The sequence below is a fragment of the Malaclemys terrapin genome, chromosome 6, assembly GCF_027887155.1.
Source record: "Malaclemys terrapin pileata isolate rMalTer1 chromosome 6, rMalTer1.hap1, whole genome shotgun sequence".
Lineage (NCBI taxonomy): Eukaryota > Metazoa > Chordata > Testudines > Emydidae > Malaclemys > Malaclemys terrapin.
In genome coordinates, this window is record NC_071510.1 from 129,346,373 (window position 1) to 129,370,588 (window position 24,216).

Sequence of the window (24,216 nt, forward strand, 5' to 3'; positions counted from 1 at the left end):
ACCAAAAAAAAAAAAAAAAGCGGCCGTGCCACCCTAGGATTGGGTGGAATGCCGCCTCTTACAAGCTGCCGCCCCAAGCCTGGAGCCGGCCCTGTCTGCTCTATCCAATGTTAATAACAGTGGGCTGCGTGCGTGTGTTCCCTCTGTGTGCTGCCCCGGCTCTGCACAGCAGACCCCGAGAGAACCCCCAATAACCACAGACTCCGATAAGGAACGAAGGCACCCGGCCAGGTTTATTGCCAAACGAAACACAGTCTCTAGCTCCCTGGATCAGATGGTTACAGTTCTGCTAGTACATATGTGCTCCCTGACAATGGACACTGCTCAGTCAGTGGCGGGACACCCCACTGCCCCCTAGGCTGGACAAAGACAACTCCTCGGGGTGCATTCTTATACACAGGTACAAGCAAGTTACACATCACTCCTGAGGTATTGAGGTGCAACCCCCCTACATAGCAAGGTACAGCCCCTCTGCGTGTGGGAGTGCTGCCTCTCTCCTGGTACATGTTGGTTTGAACAAACAAGTCTATCCATCATAGTATCCTTTTGACCCTGTCTTTTAGGATGGGTCAACCTGTTCCGCATTATCTCTGTGGAATGTGTTCGTACCGGACTGTTCTGGTGCCATCCTGGTCCATGTTTATCATATTAGTGCTTGATACCCTTTAGATATGTGTATAGGTCCAATTAGCAGCCGTCTTCTTGCCAATTTTTGTGAGCAGGGCCTGCCTCTGGCTCACAGCTTAACTTTGCTTTATGTTAGCAAAGTCCTGACCATTACTCCAGTTCAGGCCTCAGGCCTCATACCAGGCCTCTGATACCAAGGTTTATGTTTCAGGGCCTCATCTTACTACAGGCTCATTCAGGGGAAGTCTGGTCCAGTGATTAGGGGACTCGCCAGAGATCTGGGTTCAAGTCTTTCTCTGCCACAGCTGTTTTGGGTCACCTTGGGCAAGTCACTTTCTCTGTGCCTCAGTTTCCCATCTGTAAAAGCAGGTAGCAGCACTTCCCTGCCTCAGAGTGTTGGAGCTGCGAGGATAAATGCATTAAAGATTGTGGGGTGTTCAGATGAGATTGTAACGGGATGGGGTGGGATATAAGTACTTTAGCTAGACCAGTGGTTTCCAACCTGTGGTCTGCGGGATCTGACTGTGTCTAAGGGGTGCGTGAAAGGTTGTTGTTACCATAGAACAGTGGTGTTCAACCTGGGGGTCTGCAGACTAGATCTACGATTTCCAAAGGGGTCCCACATCTCTATTAATTTTTTTTTAGCAAAATGCAAATGCAAATGAAAAGACGTTGAAAGCCAACGAGCTAGACAGACGCTCCCAGCCTTTCACAGGGATATACAGGGATATCTACCCCTTCCCCCCACTGCTGGGGCCATTCTCAGCTGGCGCTATGGGACAATACACACGGCAAAGGCCATAATACTGCTTTAGATCGGGGTCCACCCAGTGCCTAGTCTCAGCCCTGGTCTACACTATGAGTTTAGGTCGAATTTAGCAGCGTTAGATCTATTTAACCCTGCACCCGTCCACACGACAAAGCCATTTTTGTCGACTTAAAGGGCTCTTAAAATTGATTTCTGTACTCCTCCCCGACGCGGGGACTAGTGCTGAAATTGACCCTGCTGGGTTGAATTTGGGGTAGTGTGGATGCAATTTGACGGTATTGGCCTCCGGGAGCTATTCCAGAGTGCTCCATTGTGACCGCTCTGGACAGCACTCTCAACTCAGATGCACTGGCCAGGTAGACAGGAAAAGCCCCGCGAACTTTTGAATTTCATTTCCTGTTTGGCCACCATGGCATGCTGATCAGCAGAGGTGACCATGGAGTCCCAGAATTGCAAAGGAGCTCCAGCATGGACCGGACGGGAGGTACTGGATCTGATCGCTGTATGGGGAGACGAATCCGTGCGATCAGAACTCCGTTCTAAAAGACTAAATGATTGCGCGCAGCCAGACACCAGGGCGGTTAGAAGAGCGCAGCAGGGCGCGCTGCGCATCAGAGAAGCTTTGAAAACCAGTTTCATGACTGGCCAGACTACGGTGGGAAAATTCTGTTTGTTTCTCCTTGACGAAAACCCGCCCCCTTGGTTCACTCTACTTCCCTGTAAGCCAACCGCCCTCCCCTCCCCCCTTGGATCTCCGCTTGCAGAGGCAATAAAGTCATTGTTTCAAATTCATGCATTCTTTATTAATTCGTCACACAAATGGGGGGATAACTGCCAAGGTAGCTTGGGGGAGGAGGGAAGCACAGGGGTGGGGTAGTTGTAGGGGCACCCCCTAGAATGGCATGCAGCTCATCATAGAAGCAGCATGTCTGGGGCTCTGACCCGGAGCGGCCATTTGCCTCTCTGGTTCTTTGGTAGGCTTGCCTGATATTCCAGGCAGGACTGAATCTCCATTAGACGAAACTTAAAGAAGGGAATGACCTGGAGTCACTCCCATTTATGTCCAGGCGCCCCCGACCGACCTCATCGAGGCCGGCCAGGAGGAACCAGGAGACAGCAGCAGGCGGTACAGTATGATTGCTAACCATCTTCGCTAACTTGCAAAGGCAAGGAGCTGCTGCTGTGTAGCACTGCAGTACCACGTCTGCCAGCAGCACCCAGGAGACGTATGGTGACGGTGAGCTGAGCGGGCTCCGTGCTTGCTGTGGTATGTCGTCTGCATGGGTAACCCAGGAAAAAAGGCGAGAAACAATTTTTTGCTGTTGCTTTCACCAAGGGAGGGAGGGACAGGGGCCTGACGACATGTACCCAGAACCACCCGCGACAATGTTTTTGCCCCATCAGCACAGGCGTGCGCACGGGGCTTTGGATCCGGCCTGCGGGATTTGCCCCCCGTGGTGTCGCAGGCCCCGCGCCGCTCTCAGAAGCGGCCGGCACCACGTCCCTGGGGTCCCGGGGTGTGTGTGGGGGAGGCAGAGGGCTCCGTGCGTTGCTCCAGGCACCGCCCCCCGCAGCTCCCATTGGCTGGGAACGGGGAACCGCGGCCAATGGGAGCTTCGGGGGAGGTACCTGGAGGCGTGGCAAGGGCAGCGCGTGGAGCCCTGTGGCTCCCCCCAGGGGCCGCGCAGGGACATGGGTGAGTGGCGCAGCATGGGGCCAGGGCAGGCAGGCAGGGAGCGCGCCGTTGCCACCCCGAGCCACTGCAGATAAGCGGCGCCTGGCCAGAGCCCAAATCCCTCCTGCATCCCGTCCCCCAACTCCCTGCCCTGAGCCCCCTGCTGCATCTTGCACCCCTCCTGCACCCCAACTCCCTGTCTTGAGTCCCCTGCCGCACCCCTCCTTTACCCCAACCCCCTGCCCTGAGCCCCCTGCCTGCACCCCGTACCCCTCCTGCACCCCAACTCCCTGTCTTGAGCCCCCTGCCACACCCCTCCTGCACCCCAACTCCCTGCCCTGAGCCCCCTCCTGCACTCCGCACTCCTCCTGCTCCCCAACCCCCTTCCCTGAGCCCCCTCATACACCTCGCACCCCTCCTCTGCCCCAATCCCTTGCCCTGAGCCCCTTCCTGCACACCGCACCCCCCCACACACCCCGCACTCCCTCCTGCACCCCAACCTTTATGATGTTCGCCTTTAAAAAAATAAATAAATAAAATTCCCTGGGTGGACACACTAATGAAATGTGCTGCGCACGCCTATGCCCATCAGGCATTGGGAGCTCAACCCAGAATTCCAATAGGCAGCGGAGATTGCAGGAACTGTAGGATAGCTACCCACAGTGCAACGCTCCGAAAGTCGACGCTTGCCTTGGTACTGTGGACGCACTCCACCAACTTAATGGTCTTAAGTGGGGACACACACAATCGACTGTATCAAATCGATTTCTAAAAAAATCGACTTCTATTAAATCGACCTAATTTCGTAGTGTAGACATACCCTCAGGCTGCAGGGGTCTCTGCACCTATGTCTCATCTCTGAGTGCACGCTCTCAGGTGTCCGGCCTTGTGCCTTTACCTCTCCTGTGGTGGAATCCACAATTCTCCCACTCTTAGACTGAGCCGTAGGCGAGAGTACCCTCTGTATGAACTGTCTGACGGGGTTTGCACCTGGGGTTCTCCAGTCCCTGCTCTGTCTCAGTCCTGCTTCCTGGGTTCCTTTACTTTGAGCCTGTCTACTTGTTCTGCACTAGCTGCTCCGATTGTTTTCATCCTTTCCCTGGACAGTTCAGCTGCCCTTGCTCTCTGGAGACATTTCTCTAGTCTAGGGGTTAGACTGTTGAGAAAAACAGCTCTTTGCTGTCACGTGTCTCACAAATGATCTTGTTTTTAATTAGGGAATATTTAGTAGCGCCAGAACCAGCTTTAGGACCTGTGGGGCCCAATTCAAATACCCGGCGGCGGTCCGGGTCTTCGGCGGCGGGGGGGGTCTGCTCCGTGTTTTCCGTGGCACTGAAGGACCCCATGCCGCCGAAGACCAGGAGCGGACCCCCTGCCGCCGAAGTGTCACCGAAGACCCGGAGCAGACCGCCGCAGGTGAGTAAGGCGCGGGGCCCTCTTAGGTGCGGGCCTGGGGCCCTCTTCAGCACAGGGCCTGATTCTGGGGAATCGGCCTAAAGCCGGCCCTGAGTAGTGCCAAAGTTATATGTGGATGCCAGAGTTCTCAGCTCTGTAACATGATTATCTACTCTCTGTCCTGCTTCTTGGGTTTGCGTAAAAAACCCCATAGTATTTCTCTATGGTCTCATTTTGTCTGGAGTCACAGTATTGAACACACTCCTTTATCTGCTGTTCCAATGTTTGGGGCATTAATCCTGGCAACACTGTGTCACTCACTTCTCTTCTTCCTCCTTCTCCCTCCCCCCGTGAGATAGTAAAAAAACTTTACCTTCATTTTGACACCCCCAGGGCCAGATCTGGATACAGAAACAGATCTTGCTTCCATCTCGTGCAAGGTTTTTTTACACCTGGAAATCCAGCATTCCTGCTTGTCTGAGTCACTCCATGCTGACCTTTTCGCACTGTTTCCAGGTGCTGCTTTGCTTGCCTGTTAACACACTATATGTTCCTTGCTGTGGGTCTCACTAGGCTGGCCACAGCTACCATGTTTCATGTACCATGTGCTGACTAACAACATGAGAGGGCTCCATGTCTCTTTACTACGGCTATGTCTACACTACCACGGTAAGTCGACCTATGCTCCGAAACTCCAGCTACGTGAATAACGTAGCTGGAGTCGACGTACCTTAGGTCGAGTTACCGCGGAGGGTTGATGGGAGAAACTCTCCCGTCGACTTACCTTACTCTTCTCGTCAGCAGTAGAGTACAGGGGTCGACTGGAGAGCGATCTGCTGTTGATTTGGCAGGTCTCCAGTAGACCCACTAAATCGACCGCCAGTGGATCGATCTCAGAGCATCGATCCCGGCTGTAGTATAGATGTGAACGATGCAACTGCAGCTAGCATTCTAGCCCTGTGCACACAGACTGGCTTCCTCTGCCTCCCCCAGACTCTTCCCTCCTGCAACCTGTTCCCTTCAAGTTCCATGCAGGTTGCTACTGTATGCTATGCAATTTTTCCTGTGTGTCTTACCTGGGAATCAAATGTAACCCAGTGATCAAGGACAAAGGTTCTTGGCAATCCTGCTTACCCATGGGATCATGGGGGTTACTATCACCAGAATGAACTATTCATCCCAGTCAAGTGCCAACAGTAGGGTTACCATTCGTCCGGATTTACCCGGACATGTCCTCCTTTTCGTGCTAAAAATAGCGTCCGGGGGGAATTTGTAAAGCTCTCACAATGTCCGGGATTTCCCCCTCCCCCGGCAGAGCAGAGCGAGCGGCTGGGAGGGCTGCAGGAAAGTCCCGGGCTGGACTCCGGAGCAGCTTCCTCCTCCCTCCCTGCATTCTGAGCAGGCCGGCAGCTTCTCCTCCTGCAGCCCGGTCCGGCAGCCCTGTGCAGGGCCAGGGACCGGGTTTTGTTGTGCGGGGGAGCACAGCCATGTGTCCGGCTCGCACAGAGCCCAACACCCTGTTCTGAGCAGCAGGGTAAGGGGGCCAGGGAGGTTCTGGAGGGGGCAGTCAAGAAACGGGGGGGGGGCTTTTGGGGGGGGAGTGGAAAAAGTTTTGGGCAGTCAGGGTACAGGTAGGGGGTAGGGTCCTGGGGGGCAGTTGGGGGGGGTCTTAGGAGGGGGCAGTTAGGGGACAAGGAACAGGGAGTCTTAGGTAGGGGGTGGGGTTCTGGAGGGCAGTTAGGAACAGGGGTCCCAGGAGGGGGCAGTCAGGGGACAAGGAGTGGGGAGGGTGGGGGGCTGGGAGTTTTGGGGGGGAGCTGTCAGGGGGCAGGAGTGGGGAGAGGGATCGGAGCAGTCAGGGGACAGGGAGCAGAGGGGTTTAGATGGGTTGGGAGTTCTGGGGGGGGGGCTGTCAGGGGGTGGGGAGTGGTTGGATGGGGCGTGGGAGTCCCAGGGGTCTGTCTGGAGGTGGGGGTGTGGATAAGGGTTGGGGCAGTCAGGGGACAAGAGGCAGGGAGGCTTAGATAGGGAGTGGAGTCCTGGGGGGCAGTTAGGGGCAGGGGTCCCAGGAGGGGGCAGTCAGGGGACAAGGAACGGGGGGAGGGTTGGGGGTTCTGGGGGGGCGGGAAGTGGGAGGGGCAGGGGCGGGGCTAGGGCGGGGCTCCTCCCGTCCTCTTTTTTGCTTGTTGAAATATGGTAACCCTAGCCAACAGGATCACAGGGGAATGCCTTGTTAAAATTCCACCGCCAAACTGAAGGGACAATAGAAGCAATTTCCTTTCCCCTGATGGAGTCACCCCATCTCTGCAGACTTATCCCTCCCAGATCCTGTGGGCTCATAAAAATACTTAAGACCAATGGTTTCTCGTTGTTATGTTTTCCATTGGAATGGGCCAGATTGTACAAAACATCAGGCATTTTTGAGAAGTGGCCATGAAGGAATTGCATTTCCTCCTTAAAACCTCTTCTCCCCACTGTCCCTTCTTTCAACCTATTCAGTTTGTTTCTCAGATACAAAGTCTAAACATTCCCAGCCAAGTGGAAATCCATTTGTTTGATTAGTGGTTCCACCTCTCTTCCTTTTGAAAAAGGGTGTTTGTTTCAATGAGAAAACAAATTACTCAGTTCCCCATCCCTCTTCCTGGGACAGTAGCTTTGTCACAAAGTAATAGGTCCATTTTTGTAGGAATCCTTGTTACAGGTATCATTGACTATTCCATCACTGGGCTAGATGGACCTGTGGTCTGACCCAGTATGGCCATTCTTATGTTCTTATCCATCTTGGGTATTTTACAGCTGCAATTACCAAAGGGTCTGAGAATGCTTCACAGTCTTAATGTATTTCTCCTCATAATCCCCCCATGAGGCAGTACAGTGCTGTGATTCCCCACTTCACAGATGGGGAACTGAGCCGCAGAGAGATTAAGTGACTTGACCAAGGTCAAACAACATCTCTGGCAGACCAGGGAACTAAACCCTTGAATCACAGCCATAACCACTGGACCATACTTCCTTTCTGTTGGGCTCTCTAGTTTCTCAAACTGCTTTTGGCAGCAGCCAGAGTCTGATATATCACAGGAAGGTGATCCCACCCCACCCTAATGCACCGGACCAACTGTGCATGATACCTTCCTGCAATCAGGTTCAGAACTCCATCTTAGCTGGAGGTCACTGCAGATGTTCTTTTCCATTCAGAGATCTAGGGCTTTCTGAGTCTTGCAAATATGATATGACAGCAAAAGGAGACAAGCTGAATTTGGGGCTGCATATGCAGAGACATCAGTGACACCAGGCAAATTTTCTCCGTGTCCAATACTTAGAAAGTGTTATGGCCCTGAAAGCATTTGCATTGACCTGCCAGGATACATCTGGCCTGGATGTACACTCACTTAGTGCATATGAGCAGTACTTCCTGTCCATGGGGCCGGATGCACTGCATCCAAGGGGGCTAAAGCAGTTGGTGGATGTGACTGCAGAGCCATTGGCCATTATCTTTGAAAACTCATGGTGATTGGGGGAGGTCCCGGATGACTAGAAAAAGGCTAATGTAGTGCCCATCTTTAAAAAAGGGAAGAAGGAGGATCCAGGGAACTACAGGCCAGTCAGCCTCACCTCAGTCCCTGGAAAAATCATGGAGCAGGTCCTCCAGGAATCAATTTTGAAGCACTTCGAGGAGAGGAAAGTGATCAGGAACAGTCAGCATGGATTCACCAAGGGCAAGTCATGCCTCACTAACCTAATTGCCTTCTATGACGATATAACTGGCTCTGTGGATGAGGGGAAAGCAGTGGATGTGTTATTTCTTGACTTTAGCAAAGCTTTTGATATGGTCTCCCACCATATTCTTGCTGGCAAGTTAAAGAAGTATGGGCTGGATGAATGGACTATAAGGTGGATAGAGAGCTAGTTAGATCGTTGGGCTCAATGGGTAGTGATCAATGGCTCCATGTCTAGTTGGCAGCTGGTATCAAGCAGAGTGCCCCAAGGGTCGGTCCTGGGGCCGGTTTTGTTCAATATTTTCATTAATGATCTGGAGGATGGTGTGGACTGCACCCTCAGCAAGTTTGCCGATGACACTAAACTGGGAGGAGTGGTAGATATGCTGGAGGGTAGGGATAGGGTCCAGAGGGACCTAGACAAATTAGAGGATTGGGCCAAAAGAAATCTGATGAGGTTCAACAAGGACAAGTTTAGAGTCCTGCACTTAGGATGGAAGAATCCCATGCACTGCGACAGACGAGGGACCAAATGGCTAGACAGCAGTTCTGCAGAAAAGGACCTGGGGGTTACAGTGGACGAGAAGCTGGATATGAGTCAACAGTATGTCCTTGTTGCCAAGAAGGCTAATGGCATTTTGGGCTGTATAAGTAGGGGCATTGCCAGCAGATCGAGGGAAGTGATTATTCCCCTCTGTACGGCACTGGTGAGGCCACATCTGGAGTATTGCATCCAGTTTTGGTCCCCCCACTAGAGAAGGGATGTGGAAAAATTGGAGAGAGTCCAGCAGAGGGCAATGGAAATGGTTAGGGGGTGGAGCACATGACTTATGAGGAGAAGCTGAGGGAACTGGGCTTATTTATTCTGAAGAAGAGAAGAGTGAGGGGGGATTTGATAGCAGCCTTAAACTACCTGAAGGCGGGTTCCAAAGAGGATGGAGCTCGGCTGTTCTCAGTGGTACCAGATAACAGAACAGGAAGCAATGGTCTCAAGTTGCAGTGGGAGAGGTCTAGGTTGGATATTAGGAAACACTATTTCACTAGGAGGGTGGTGAAGCACTGGAATGGGTTACCTAGGGAGGTGGTGGAATCTCCTTCCTTAGAGGTTTTTAAGGCCCAGCTTGACAAAGCCCTGGCTGGGATGATTTAGTTGGGAATTGGTCCTGCTCTGAGCGAGGGATTGGACTAGATGACCTCCTGAGGTCTCTTCCAAACCTAATGTTCTATGATTCTGTGATCATGTACTACCTTTCAGCCAAGGCTCTCAAAGCATTTTTAATTCACTGTACCTTGCAACACCCCTGTAAAGGAAACAGTTATTTTAAATCCCATTGTATAGATGGGAATACCGAGGCTCTGAGGGGTTAAGTGATTTGCCCAAGGTAACACAGAGAATGAGTGGCAGGGCTGAGGATGGCACATAGGTATCCGTACTCCTGTGACTGTCGGTTTCAGCACCCCAGGAGGGGCGTTGTGCTGGGAGTGGTGGACTCAGCAAGGGCAGTCCCGTTCAGCTTGCTTGTGCAGTTGAATTTAGCTTTCAATACACAGCTGCTATTTTTCTTATTTTCCTCATATGCGTTCACTCTCATTTGGAAGCCTAACAATAACCACTGTATATAGGGTGAGGAGTCCTAGTCTCCCCCTCCCAGATCGCTGAGTCTCAGTCTCTCCCCCTCCCCACACCCAATCCCAGGTTTCTTGCCCAGCCAGTCCCAGTTCCCCCTCCCAGATCCTCGGCTGATCTGTCTCTCTCGTACTCTCCCCACCGGCTGCCAGACCCAGTCTCTCTTCCCAGGCTCCTCGTACAATCTCAATCTCCTACTCTCTATCCCTGGCTCCTTGCCCAGGTCCTTTTGCCCAGCCTTTCCCAGTTCTCCCCCTATACCCTGGATCTTGGTCAGATCTGTCTCTCCTCCCCTCTACACCTATTCCCCACTAGTTCCTCATCCCTGTCTCCTGGTCCAGCCAGTCCCAGTGTTCCCCCTGCCCCATCTCCTCATCTGATTTCAGTGGCCTGACACACACGCTGATGAACATTGTTTTTCGAATAAGCCATTCCATGCAGTCTTGTTTCCCTCAATGCTGATTACTGGCTTGCATGGCTGAAGAGGTAACCAGATTGTCCAGGTGCGGGCGTGGGGCTGGCTACACATGTGGGCAGGTAACAATACTTTTAGGAGTGAGATGTTTGGTTTCTTTTATGTGGTATCTCTAGAGAATTGGCACTCCTTGATTTCCCCTCTCCCCACCATTTAATTATTTTCAAACCAAGGGCCCGATCCTGCAATCAGATCATGTTTCTATCTACACCGAGCCACATTCACAATTCAAAGTGAGATGGTGCCTGGAATTTTTTTCCCAGATTTCCCTTCATGTCTGTTCAGCCAGTCATTGTCTGTAGCCCCTTACACAAAACTATCCATTGGCCTCTACCACCCCAGGAAATATCTCCCAGGCCATAAGAGAGTATTAAATCAAATCACTTCAGAGTGGAAATGCTTGCCTAGTGCTGCCATCTACTGGATGTTAGAGAGACGGCAAAAATGGAACCTCGACGGCTTCAGCGCACAATCATTGTTGTGCCCTCGATCCAAGGTGAAACTGCCTGCTGTTGTGAGATGCTCACAGATGTCCAGAGCAGGCTATGGCCTTGTGGATGGATGTTTGTCAGGGTTGCTACAAGAGTCCTAGGTTCTGGGATTTTCTCTGTATTCGCTGACTTTGTTTGCAGGTCACACCAACTCAAAGCAGCAGCAGATCCTGCTGGAACAACAGATGCAAACCCCAGAGGCACATCTCTGCTGCTACAATGATCAATATCACCACCACACCCCTTTCAAGATCCAGGAGTCCCACACGGGCCTGTCACCACATGTGAAAAGAACAGGAGTCCTTGTGGCACCTTAGAGACTAACACATTTATTTGAGCATAAGCTTTGGTGGGCTACAGCCCACTTCTTCGGATGCATGGAATGGAACATATAGTGAGGAGATATATATACACACATACAGAGAGCATGAACAGGTGGGAGTTGTCTTACCAACTCTGAGAAGCCAATTAAGTAAGAGAAAAAAACTTTTGAAGTAATAATCAAGCTAGCCCAGTACAGACAGTTTGATAAGAAGTGTGAGAATACTTACATGCGGAGATAGATTCAATGTTTGTAATGGCTCAGCCATTCCCAGTCTCTATTCAAGCCTAAGTTGATTGTATGCTCAAATAAATTTGTTAGTCTCTAAGGTGCCACAAGTACTCCTGTTCTTTTTGCGGACACAGACTAACACGTCTGCTACTCTGAAACCTGTCACATGTGGTGTACCTCATGCTGGGCACTAAATGTGGGTGAAACCAGACAATTGCTAAGCCCTCAAATGAATTCACCCAGTAAAATGATCAAAAACAACCACACATCATCCATGGGCGAACACTTTTCACAAAGCAATCACTCCATAGCTGACCTCTCAGTCCTCGTCCTCAAAGGAAACCTGCACAACACCTTCAAAAGATGAGCCCGGGAATTTCCATTCATAACTCTGCTGGACACTAAAAACCACAGACTCAACAGGGACACTGGTTTTACGGCTCATTACAGCAAATAATGGTTTCAGTCTAAGTATCCACATCACAAGTGGCCATTTGCACCTGGCTGAGAGTCTGGGCAGAGAGGCCAAGGACGGCATGGACCAGGGAGCCTGAATTCCCATTTCCCCTCTGGGTATAGCAGCAATCACTGTAAGACAGCAGTGAAGCACATTGGTAGGGAGGTAGTGGAAGCGTGCACTGCCCTGTTCTGGACAGACACAGGTATGAATCTCTAGTGCTGTTGGTCAGGCACATGTCTCCAGCACTGAGTTTTCTTAGAGATGTCTGAGAGGAACAAGAGATCTCACAACATCCTGGTAGGAAAGGAACAGCTCCTTTAAAGACAACTCTGCTACTTAGTAGCTGCATGGAGACACTGCGGGGAATGGTTAGTTAATGCTCACACACTGCTTTGAAATGGCAGAGCTCTCCATAAGTGCTACGTATTGTTATTAACAGAGAAGCAGGTGTCCTTATTCTCCATCCTTATAGCTCATAGATAGTCCTTGAGAATGTCACTGCACCATCTGTATCCACTCTATGATTTATCTCTTGCTCATGCGAAGCGCGTGGTCTTTGTAGCCTGGCAGCATCCCTTGTGATAAACTTGGCTTTTCCCCCTATCCCTGGCGATCGCCGATACCTATTTTATCATGTCAGCTATACACACAGGAAAGAGACTGGTGAAGAAACATGCTTCCAAATTCCTTCAATAATAAATCCCGTAACATGAAGTTAAGTGCCAGCCATAGCTACCCGATATGCCAGACCGCTGTGGGAAAGTATATATGCTTTTGGCCATACTTTATATTAAGGTTCCATCTAGCACTAGTTGATAAATGGCTAATAAATGATTAATAGCGGTGTTAATAAATGGTAAATTAATTGTTATAGAGTCCAACAGTCTTCTTATAGCCATCTATAGCACCTCCTAGTGGAGTGTTTCCATCTGTCCGGTCAGCACTCTGTATCTAATCTGGTTATGAAGAAGTCTGAAAGATCCAGGCCAGCCTGTGATCCCAGAAGGAAGGGTTTGTTGCTTTGGACACCTCCCGACCGGGAGGCAGACTATGACCCACCAAACTTATTTCACTTGCTCCAAGTAGCCATCAGAGCAACTGCCTGTTTGGTCACGGCTAGCCGGGGTCGGATTGGAACCAGCCGCCTCTCACCATCACCATTCTTTAACTGGTTAATGTTTGCAAGGCCCTTGGGGATTCTGAATGGAAGGGTGCATGCGTAGTTGGTACTGATGCTGCTGCTGTACAAGCCTGTTGGTTTGAAAGGTGCCGAGTCTGTGCTCTGCTCCTCATCGCCCCAACCCCCATTACCTTCATGCAGAGCACGGGCACCGGGAGCACTCGCCCCTTCAGCATGGATGAGACCCTTCTCCCCTCCGCCCTTCTGCCTCTACTGCCCTGGAACTGGATGATGGATTCCGGCAGCTGTTGCAGAAATCTGCCAGCCAACCGAGAGGTCCCACCTGTGACACCAGGACAGCAGCAGCTCGGCCAGCGCTGGCGTCCGGATCCCCGCTGACAGATGGGCACAGCTGCTGCGGGGAGAGTGTCAGGGCTGTCACATGCCATCGTTGGCGCTGTCAGGGTGGAAAAGGGATGGGCCCATCTTCTGTCCCCAGCAGAGCTCTCCAGCAGCTGCCCCCCCGCCCCCTTCCCTGCTGACACAGAAAGCCTTTCGGAAGGTTTCAAGGACACAGAAATAGGGCAAATTGCAAACTCCCAGGGCTGAGGCTGTTCTTTCCAGTGCCAGCCCTAAGGAACAAAGGCCCCTCAGGAGAACTCAGGATGGAGGGTGGAGGATGGTGCTAGGCAGACTCACAGTACAGACATTTCCAGCTTGGGGCCTGCCCCAGGCTCCCTCATGCACATTGGGTCTGATTCTGATTCCATGTGCACCGGTGCAAATCAGGAGAACCAGTGATTCCGTTCACATCAATGAAGCTGCACTTGGCAAATCAGGCACTTTCTCTCTACTCCGCTCCCCGCTCCTCCTTTTCCAAGAGATCCTGCTGCTGGTTCGAGAACCTCTCCCGCGACAGCTCCCATCATCGCCTTGATGACTAAACTGTGCTACTGAGAACTGCAGGGGGCAGTGTGGAGCCACATGCAGCAGGTGCTTCTGTGACATTGTGCCCCTGGGCATATGAGGCCTGCTACCCCAAGGAGCCTGTGCCTTGCCCCCTGCCCCCAGCAGGAGGGAGGGCACCATAAGGCTGGGGTGGGAGAAGAGATGATTGAAAAGTGGAAGGGGAAAAATATAATTGAAACATTGGTTTGTTCCGCAGGTTTTGAAAGGGGGACAAGTTTTCACTCAAAGTTTTATTGAAAACTAGTTTTGAAATTCTTCATTTCCCCCTTTTTCTTGCTGCCTCCCATTGCTCACCCTTTCCACGTTGCCACCGAAAACGGGGAGGGGGGGGAAGTGCATTAAAAAAAAGAAGATGAACTGAAAAAATAAAAAATAAAAGACTATTTTTGTTTAGTTTTCCTGTTTCAGTGAGGGGGGGGAATAGAAACTTTTCTGGGGAAAAAAAAATCCAAAACATTTTCATAAACATTTCCAGTTAGGGAATTTTTCAACCACAAAACAAAAGCCCTAGTCTCAAGGAAGTTGGAAGGGGAGGAGTGCTGATGAGTTTTGTCTTTCCTATTGGCCAGGCCCAGGCATGCTGACCCCCCCCCCCCCGCGATTGGTGCTAAAACTCCTGAGCCTGTGGGTTTATTTCCTGCTCCCCATTTTCTCTTGTTTATTACTTTCAAGGTATAGAAAATGCCTAGATCGTAAACTCTTTGGAGCAGAGCCTCTTTTGTTCCTTGTATTTGCGCAGCACCGATAGGGTGACCAGACAGCAAATGTGAAAAATCGGGACGGGGGTGGGGGGTAATAGAGCCTATATAAGAAAAAGACCCAAAAATTGCGACTGTCCCTATAAAATCGAGAACAATGGGGCTACTGGACTATGACTGGAGCTCTCGGGTGCTACTGGAATACAACTCACTCGCTCCCCATTTCCAGGTACCTCCAGGGCCACGTCAGACATAAGAAATTATTTTTTTCTCAGTGCTGATCTTTTTTCCATTTCAGGCCTCGGGGCTGCAAAGCCCAGGCTGTACAAAGATGAGCCAAAATATCTTTTCTTTTCTGCGATCTTATTAAAACCACAGCAGATCGTTTAGGTCACTTGGAAGCCATTCTGATGGATAGTGAAATGACTGATTTATGGCATTTTTAATGGACCTTCAAGTAGCTTAGTATTACGCTGTTGAGCTGCTGATGTCATTAAGAACGATGGAAAAACACTTTGAGACACTTGTTGAGTAGCTAAGATGGTCAAGCTTATTGTCTTTTCCCATCATCACCCACAAGATGTTTCTGAGGACTTGCTTCTTAACCAGACCTCCGCAAGCTGTGCTAGTAGGTCTCTTTGGAAGCCTTGTTTTGTTTTGTTCCTTTATTGATAAATCTGACAAAACATTTAAGAAGTGATAGATAGATCTGATTTCTAAAACTCATTAGTTTTTACACAGCTCAGTGAGGGGGAGGGATAGCTCAGTGGTTTGAGCATGGGCCTACTAAACCCAAGGTTGTGAATTCAGCCCTTGAGGGGGCTACTTAGGGATCTGGGGCAAAATCAGTACTTGGTCCTGCTAGTGAAGGCAGGGGGCTGGACTTGATGACTTTTCAGGGTCCCTTCCAGTTCTATAAGATAGGTATATCTATTGTATTATATCCAACCCCTGCGGGAGACAGGATTGGACCAAAATCACCCCAGGGCCTCCACCACCAGACTAGCTACTGGATTGCAAAAGGCCGTAAACATTTACAAATGGGTCCTGAGCCCCAAAAGATTGAGAACCACTCGTTTTGGTTTACTTGGTCCTGTCTCTGTGCAGGGGGCCGGACTAGATGACCTCTCAAGGGCCCTTCCAGCCCGACATTTCTACGATGAACACATTCCTTCTATTATGGCAATCCCAGTTAAAAACCCACGTACGCTTTCCCCGGAAATCTTCCCTCCCACACTGCTCTCCTTCGAGGTTCCTGTCAAACCCTCTTTCCACTGACAGTGGGATGCACACCCCCCTCTACCCCAATGACACTGCACCTTTTCTCACTGACCCTGAGGTAAACCGGGAGCCACTCCCCTGCAGCTAGTAGAGCTGGGCTAGTGTGAACGAGTGGAGACCGGCCTCCGGCGCTGATGGAGAAGGAGACACCCGCCGGCGCTGATAGAGCCATACGCCACTCAATGCCTACCTGGCTGAATGGTCCGGCGCCACCTGCGATTCTGCCAGTCAGCAAACTGAACCTGCCCTTGGCGAACCCTCAGTCTGAGGGGCCGGACCTGTTTGTGTCCTACAACCAAGCTGCTGCATGAGGGCCTACACGGTGAGGCTATAAATAGCTCTCTTGCGGGATCTTGCGCCTTCCTATTTTAGCAGCTCAATGGCGTTCAGGGAGCAAAGTGCAGACAGACAATTAACCTTCATGCCACTAGATGGCTGTGATTACCAGGTCCCCTCAGAAATGATGCATCACTTCTTTGTAACTGGTCCAGGGAAGTGGAGGCCCAACTGCCAGCACGCTCACACTTACTACAGCATGAAGGCAGAGAGATACAGGCAGGGTGGGGAAAATACATCCAGGAATCTACTTGACCAAAAGACAAGAAGCCCGAGATCATTGCGGAGCTTCCAGCCTGAATTCTCTGCTACCTACCCATGTTTCTCCGTAGAGCCCTGTCTGCTTCTCCCCGGTGCTCTAGCTTTGTCTCATCCCCTCCTCTCAGCTTGGCTGAGCCGAGCCACATTGCAGCCAAGAGCTCACGGGAACCTTGGCATACCCACGGCTGAGAAAGTGGTATTATAATAACCCTCGCTCAGCTGCCAGTGAACAGAATGTACCAGACTGGAGCAGAGCTGCAAGTGAAAACAGCACGGACAGGGACTCTTCACCGGATTCATTTAGTTGATGATTGTAACATTTCACCCCCGTGCTGTGTCAGGGATCAGTGCCGCAGGACTGAATGGGTTTGGAGGGGACACTACGACTGACTGATTCTCCTGTTCGTATTTCTCCTTGACGAGCCAGAGAAGAACAACACAGTAAGAAACAAAGCTCCTGGCCACAAGGTTTGGCTTCAGGGGCTCATGGAAAATCAGCCCTTTCATCGTTTAAGAAAGAACAGGAGCTCTGAAAAGGGGAATGCCATGGGAACACACCTGCCTGACAGCTTCATCCCGGGGAAGCCAAAGCTGTCCAAGGAGCGGAAGCCAATGATTGGTGCAGTACTTGTCGGGCTCATCTTGTTCATTTCGGCGGTGGTGGCTTGGTGCTACTACATGGCGTCTCTCAGGAAGGCAGAGCAGCTAAAGATGGAATTGATGGACCTGAGGAAGGATGGGTTCATCATCAAAAACCACAATGGGGAGGTGGTCTTCAGACTGGCCTTCCAGTCGGGCACCCTTGACCTGGAGTCCTGCTTGAAAGAAGGGGAAATTTTAACGTGCACCAGGTCGGACAGAGGGAAGCTGAATTTCTTCATTCAGACGGTCAAGCCCAAGGACACGGTGATGTGCTACCGCGTCCGCTGGGAGGAGTTTGTGGTGGACACGGTGGTCGAGCACACCATGTTTTGGGAAGACGCTCACTGGTACGGGGGCTGTGAAATGAGCGTCCAGCACTGGCCAATCAGACTCCCAGGGTACCAGGAGCCCATGCCCTTTGTGACGAGCGACGTGTATTCCTTCAGGGGCAGCTTTGGAGGCATCTTGGAAAGGTACTGGTTGTCCTCGAAAGCAGCGGCTATAAAGATCAATGACTTGGTGCCCTTCCACCTGGGGTTTAACGCCAGTGAACGGTCACTCTTCTTTCAAGCCAGGTATAAGGATTCTCCCTACAAACCTCCCCTTGGGCAGCAGCCTTTCCCGGAGCTGAGCTACCGTGTCTGTGTTGGCTCGGATGTGACCTCCATTCACAAATACATGGTGCGCAGGTACTTTAACAAGCCTTCTAAGATCCCATCAGAAAATGCCTTCAGGTACCCCATCTGGTCTACATGGGCTCTGTACAAAAATGATATTGACCAGGATAAGCTGTTGCGTTTTGCAGAAAAGATTAAAAAGTACCGGTTTAATTGCAGCCATATTGAAATCGACGACACCTACACACAGACTTATGGCGACTTCGACTTTGATCCGGTAAAGTTCCCTAATGTGACAGAAATGTTCAAAACACTGAAAAAAGAAGGATTTAAAGTTACCCTGTGGACACATCCCTTTATAAACTACAATTCCTCCAATTTTGGAGTGGGGATAGAGCGGCAGCTCTTTATCAAGGAGCTGACGGGGAAACTGCCCGCGATGGTGAAGTGGTGGAACGGCATTGGCGCCATATTGGATTTTACCAATCCCACAGCCAGGGAGTGGTTTCAGAGCCACCTGAAACAACTGCGGTCGAAGTACGGCATAGCGTCCTTTAAATTTGACGCTGGTGAGGTAAGCTACCTTCCAAAGCAGTTCAGCACCTTCAGGCCCTTGTCGGATCCCAGCATCTGGTCCAGACGGTACACGGAAATGGCCATTCCGTTCTACGAGCTCGCCGAAGTCAGGGTCGGCTACCAGTCCCAAAACATCTCCTGCTTCTTCCGCATCATCGACCGCGACTCGGTTTGGGGATATGAGCTTGGCCTCAAGTCCCTGATCCCTACCGTGCTCACCATTAGCATGCTGGGATACCCTTTCATACTACCGGACATGATTGGAGGAAACTTTTTGCCGAACAAGACTGAAGGTGCTGTTGAAATCCCAGACCAGGAGCTATACATCCGCTGGCTGGAGCTTTCGGCCTTCATGCCCTCCATGCAGTTTTCCATTCCCCCCTGGCTCTATGACAAGGAAGTGATTGAGATTGCACAGAAGTTCACAGAGCTGCATGAGTCCCTGGTTGCCCCTCTCCTGTTGGAGTTGGCTGGAGAGGTCACCAATACGGGAGACCCCATCATACGGCCCATCTGGTGGATTTCTCCCAGTGATGAATTCGCTCACAAGATTGACTCCCAGTTCCTCATTGGGGACACCCTCATGGTGGCCCCTGTCCTGGAGCTGGGCAAGCAAGAGCGAGATGTATATCTCCCGGCTGGCAAATGGCGCAGTTACAAAGGGGAGCTGTTTGAGAAGACCCCAGTCCTGTTAACAGACTATCCTGTTGACTTGGATGAAGTTGCTTATTTCCTTTGGGTATCATAACAAATGTAGCCATCAGTTTTAAGCTTTGTGAACGGTGATGGATTGAAAAAACTAGGTAGTTCTGAGTTCCTGAGATAAATATGCCTCTGTGTGACGTTCTAAATAATGATCATGATTCCAATTGCACAGAACCATTTTTGTGTGTTAATAAACAGGACAATTAAAATATCTTTGTATATATTGTGTCCTTTAAAAGGTCCAGTTCCAAAACTTGACGTCCCGGCTGTGGTATTATTTATAGATATAACATATAGATCCAAAGAGTCTACTAGGGTTTTTTCCCCAGGCCTAAATGACATTGATGCTCTTTTTCTAAAAGGTACATTAGATGACTTCCTTTATTCCACACTGACTCTGTTGATCCCATATCTTTATTTTATTTAAAAATTGCTTTGTCACTGGCTGAGGAATTGCTCAGAGCAGCGTAGTCCTTTAAAAGTCAACCGGTGACACTCCTGCAGAGAGTGGGGCCTTCAGGTTCTTGTCACCACCACATGCGTTTGATGCAGTAGCAAAGGATGGTAACAATCTACTGTAGACCGATTTATCAGAACAAGGAAAAATTAATGTTGGCACTCAGTAACATAGTGGCAATAATTTCCTTCCACTGGGAAATATTAGTGACTGTTATAGATAGTAAAACTAAGCTAGCATACCTTTGGCCCCAATTCAGCAAAGCACTTAAGCACTCGCTTAAATCCCATTGACTTCAAGGATTAAATCCCAAAGCCAATGCGTTGCTTAAGTGCTTTGTGGAATAGGAGCTTTTACTATTGTGCAGTCTTTTTATATGGGATAGCGCACTGGATTGGAACTCAGGAGACCGAGATTCTATTCCTGGATGAGCCCCTGGCCTGCTGGGTGACCCTGACAAGTCACGTCTCTTCCTTTTGCCTCAGGTTCTCCAGCTGTAAAAGGGGGATAATGATCGGAACTCCTAAGAGCCAGGAATTATTATTATTAAAAAGTACCACCCCCCTTTCCAATAACGTTGGCAATACTCATTTAACTCCCTTCCCATTCACCATGGAGAATATCCCACAGAAAACAACCAGACCACCTCCCCCATCCACCAAGCCCCACTCATGGTTTGGCTCAGCGAGTAGCAGTAGGCCAAGCATCTCTTAGAAGATCTGTCTCCAGCAGCTACGGAGCTTCTCACCTGTCCTCCCCCCACTTAACCCAGATTAGTGAGTCAGTTTTATTAAGGTGTGTAGGCAGGACCTCCCTGGAGTCCATTTAGTTCTGCTACTGCCTTTTGCAATAGCTGGTTCATGCAGCAAAGTCTTCCATCTACAACATCTCTCACCTAAGCTTTCACGGGAGGGGAGTCAAGAACCTTAGAACCCATCAGCAAAGCCCTGCTTGCTTAGAAATCTATTCCTTATTACAAGGTTAAAAACTCGATCCACTCTCCCAGCCTCTCTGGGAGGTGTCTACCCCCCAAAATCCAAGTTTACGTGTAGTTATGGTGAGCTCCCAAATAAGTGTCACTTGAGGAATTGGGGGTCGGTAGCCTATGCAATTAATGCTTTGTACGGCAGCACTTTTCCCTTTTCACCAACAGAGGGAGTAGAGAGCTCTTTCTCCTTTGGAGCTTCTGACCATAAGGTTTACACATAGAATATACGCAGGCATTGGTTACATTGATACTAGGGTGACCAGATGTCCCAATTTTATAGGGACAGTCCCAATTTTGGGGGCTTTTTCTTATATAGGCACCTATCACCCCCCACCCCCTGTCCCGATTTTTTACACTTGCTGTCTGGTCACCCTAATTGATACGCTCACAGTGTAACGCCCCTTTTCTGTTTTATGCTTCAGTTTTGTTATTCCTGAAAAAATAGTAAATAGAATTTATTGTTACAAAAGTGATGCAGGTTTTTGAACTCAGAAGGTAAACAAACAGCATGATCTATCTATGGTACATATCTCACCACAGTGTCTGAGCACCTCACAGTCATTACTGTATTCATCCTCACCCCCCGCCCCCAGAATGTGAGATAGAGCAGGGCTATTATCAGTCACACAGGGAGAGGAAGGATGGTCTTGGTGGATGGGGCATTAGCTAGGGGCTTGGAAGATCTGGGTTTGATTCCCTGTTCCATCACAGAGCCCCTGTGTGACCTTGGGCAAGTCCGTGCCTCAGTTTCTGCCCATAAAATGGGGATACTTGCACAGCCCTTCCTCATGGGGCAGGGGGCTGTGTGTGAATAAATACATTAAAGGTTGCAAGGTGATGGTGGCCATATAAATCCCGCAGATGGATTAATTCCAGACTATTTAAGCTGTGTGTCCCACAGTCCAGGCTAGCACTCTAACCACTGAACCAACCTTCCTCTTGTAACACAAAAGATGAACTGCACAGCCAGAAGTGAAAGTAAGCCGGTCTGGTCCAGTACGGTGTACTGGCAAGAGCCGGTGTGCCGTGCCCGACCAGAGCAGCTTCCCCAGGCTGGCGATTTAAAGGGCGGGGGGCTCCCCGCAGTGGCCTGAGTCCCGGGCCCTTTAAATCGCCACCTGAGCCCTGCTGCTGGAGCCCTGGGGTAGCGGCGACAGGGCTCCGTTGGCTACTGCAGCCGGAGCCCCAGGGCCTTTAAATCTTGATTTAAAGGGCCCGGGTATGTAAAGGCCCCACCTCTTCCGGTTGAGATCACGCCCCCTGCTCCGGACTCCAGCATACCGGTAAGTCCTTTAAGTTACTTTCATCCTTGTGCACAGCCCTTCTCCTGCGTGATTCTCCATTCATGTGGGCCACACAGCGCTGGTGGTTGGCAGAGGAGCACAGCTGGTGAACTGAGCTCTGGGCTTTAGGGCAGCAGCACCTGGTGCCTCTGTGGGGGTGAACACACCTCCCCAGTCTCACAGAGGCAGGACCTAGTTAGTGAGGACACCCTATCGGGCAGCTCCGAGCTGCCTGCCATAAGGCCGAGGAAACCCCTGGGTGATGCCTCCTGCAACCTACCCACTCCTTGCAAAAACCTAGAACATGAACCCATCCCCCGGTGACTGTCCCAACCCCCTTCCAGCCTCTCTGTCTCCGCTCTACGCTGCTCCCACCAACCCGGTAGAAATTCTGCCACTCTCAAGGGATGTTGGTCTTGATGGTGTGCGAGAGGAGGGGCTGCCTGAGCCCAGCGACCGGCTTTTTAAGTGTGAGCAGCAGGCCTCATAGCTGCTGGAGGGCTGCCGTCTGACCCTGAGCCGCCTGGCTTAGTGATGCCTGGACCAGGACAACCCTGGTCAGCTGGGGCAGTGCCTTGTGCATCGCTGCCATCGTCTGCCGCCGGTGGTGGCATTTGGGCTGGGTCTGGGGCCTTGTCTCCCAATGAGGTGGGACAGTTGGAGCTCTCTGATTGGTTATCTGCCCCAGTTGCTCTCTCTCCCTACTCCCCCTCCCCAAAGCCTTCATTCTCATGGAGGGGAGTGGGGAGGAGGCAGCTAGAGAACCCAGCAACTATTATGCCCCCTCCTTCGGCTCCTCTCCTGTGAGCAATAGGGACAGGATGGCGACCCTGCTCCCCCCCCCCCATTGCAGCACCCAGCCTGGGAATGGCTGGTGGGGATGAAAAGCCTCTGGAGCTGTTCCCTGAGCTGGGAAGGGGCAGAGGAAGCCCCCTGCAACCCCGCCAGGCCTGTGGGGGTGGGGTGAAGAACCCCAGGAGGACCGGAGGTGAAGCTGGGAAGGGTGCAACCGATGGGGGGGGGCAGGGGTGCTGAACTGATGTTGGGACTGGGCAGATGTGGAGTGGGGGGATGGGCAGAACTGATGTGGGGGCAAAATGATGAGGAGGCTGGGTGAGGGCTGCGGGGGACAGCACTGATGTGAGAACTGGGGGACAGGATTGACTGGAGGCAGAATTAATTGCTGAGCGGGGATGGGCAGATGTAGACAGTGGGCAACACTAATTCACACACACACACACACACACACACACACACACACACACACACACACACACGTTCAAAAATCAAAAGACAGGCCAAAAACCACAATATGATCTTTTTTTTAAAAAAAAAATCACATGATTTTTGGAGCCAATCTCATGATTTTGGCAGAATCTGACTCATGATTTTTGCTCTCTTGAGGGTGGCATTACTGCAGTTCTGAATTACAGTTTGTCCCACCTCTCCTCTAGAACAGGCTTCTAAATCAAATCACCCCTTTGGACTGCCCACCACTCCGGCACCTTGGCTGTGCATAGCTGTCACCTTGGAGGTGCCGTCTCGAACCACTCAAATGGTAGCATGTGCATGTGTGAGCATCCAAAAATGTTGGCCTAAAGGGGCCAGAGCAAGTCACTATGATAGCTGGGTTTAGAACCTTCTCCGCTGTCCATCCCATGCTCATGTCTGTGGTACCGGGCTCCCTCAGCCCCTACACACCATGCTCCTCTCTCCTGTCCTCCTACAAACTACCAACCTGTCCCAGGGTCATCTTCCAGTGGTCTCAAACTCAAGCCAGGGGCGCCGGAACAGGGGGGGACAAGGGGACCATGGCTCCCCCACTTTTAACTGGCTGTAAGGGTCAGCAATGGGGGAGGGGGTGGAGAGGAGTGAGCGGGGGTGGGGTTTGGGGGGAAGGGCAGTGTGAGGGCAGGGCCTCAGGGGGAATGGGCAGGGAAGGGGCCAGAGGGACGGCATGGGGGGAGGGGCCACAGTTTGGGCACCTGTGCCCCCCCCCCACTTTTAAGGTGCTTCTGCCTCTCCTCACTCAAGCTTTGCATTAATTGCTCTACCACAGCCAGCGGGGGAAGCAGTCCCGGAAAACCCAATCGCTGATGAAAGGGCCAGCTAGGGATGAGGATGCGGATGCTGTATTATTTGGATTGCGGGAGTGTCTAGGGGCCATGGACCAGCCCCCATTGGCTAGGCACTGTACAAACACCGCCATGTTGAGTGTCAGGGTTGGAAAGGGCAGCACAGAGCCAAGGGCAAAACATTTTTTCTGGGCATTGATTAAAAACAACCCTGAGCCAATTGCACACGCAGCGGTGGGGGAAAAATACCGAGAGCGGCCTTTTATCTGAGACCATGAAAGAAAAGCAATTCTACATAGCAGAGCGAAGCTCAGGGCTAAATATAGTTCCTGTGCGTTTGATACCTACTGGACAAAGAAGGGGCTCCTACCAGCACTGCCTGATCGGGGAATGAGGAGATATACTTCTCTTAACCCCTTC

At 51.1% G+C, this 24,216-nt stretch overlaps 1 protein-coding gene across 1 annotated transcript; it reads left to right on the forward strand.

The window, feature by feature from the left end:
- The first annotated feature begins 16,703 nt into the window (after positions 1–16,703).
- On the forward strand, positions 16,704–19,204 carry LOC128839310 (myogenesis-regulating glycosidase-like). Its single transcript, XM_054032197.1, has one exon. The coding sequence runs from the start codon at positions 16,940–16,942 to the stop codon at positions 19,034–19,036; it is 2,097 nt and encodes a 698-aa protein (XP_053888172.1). The 5' UTR covers positions 16,704–16,939; the 3' UTR covers positions 19,037–19,204.
- The last annotated feature ends 5,012 nt before the right edge of the window (positions 19,205–24,216 follow it).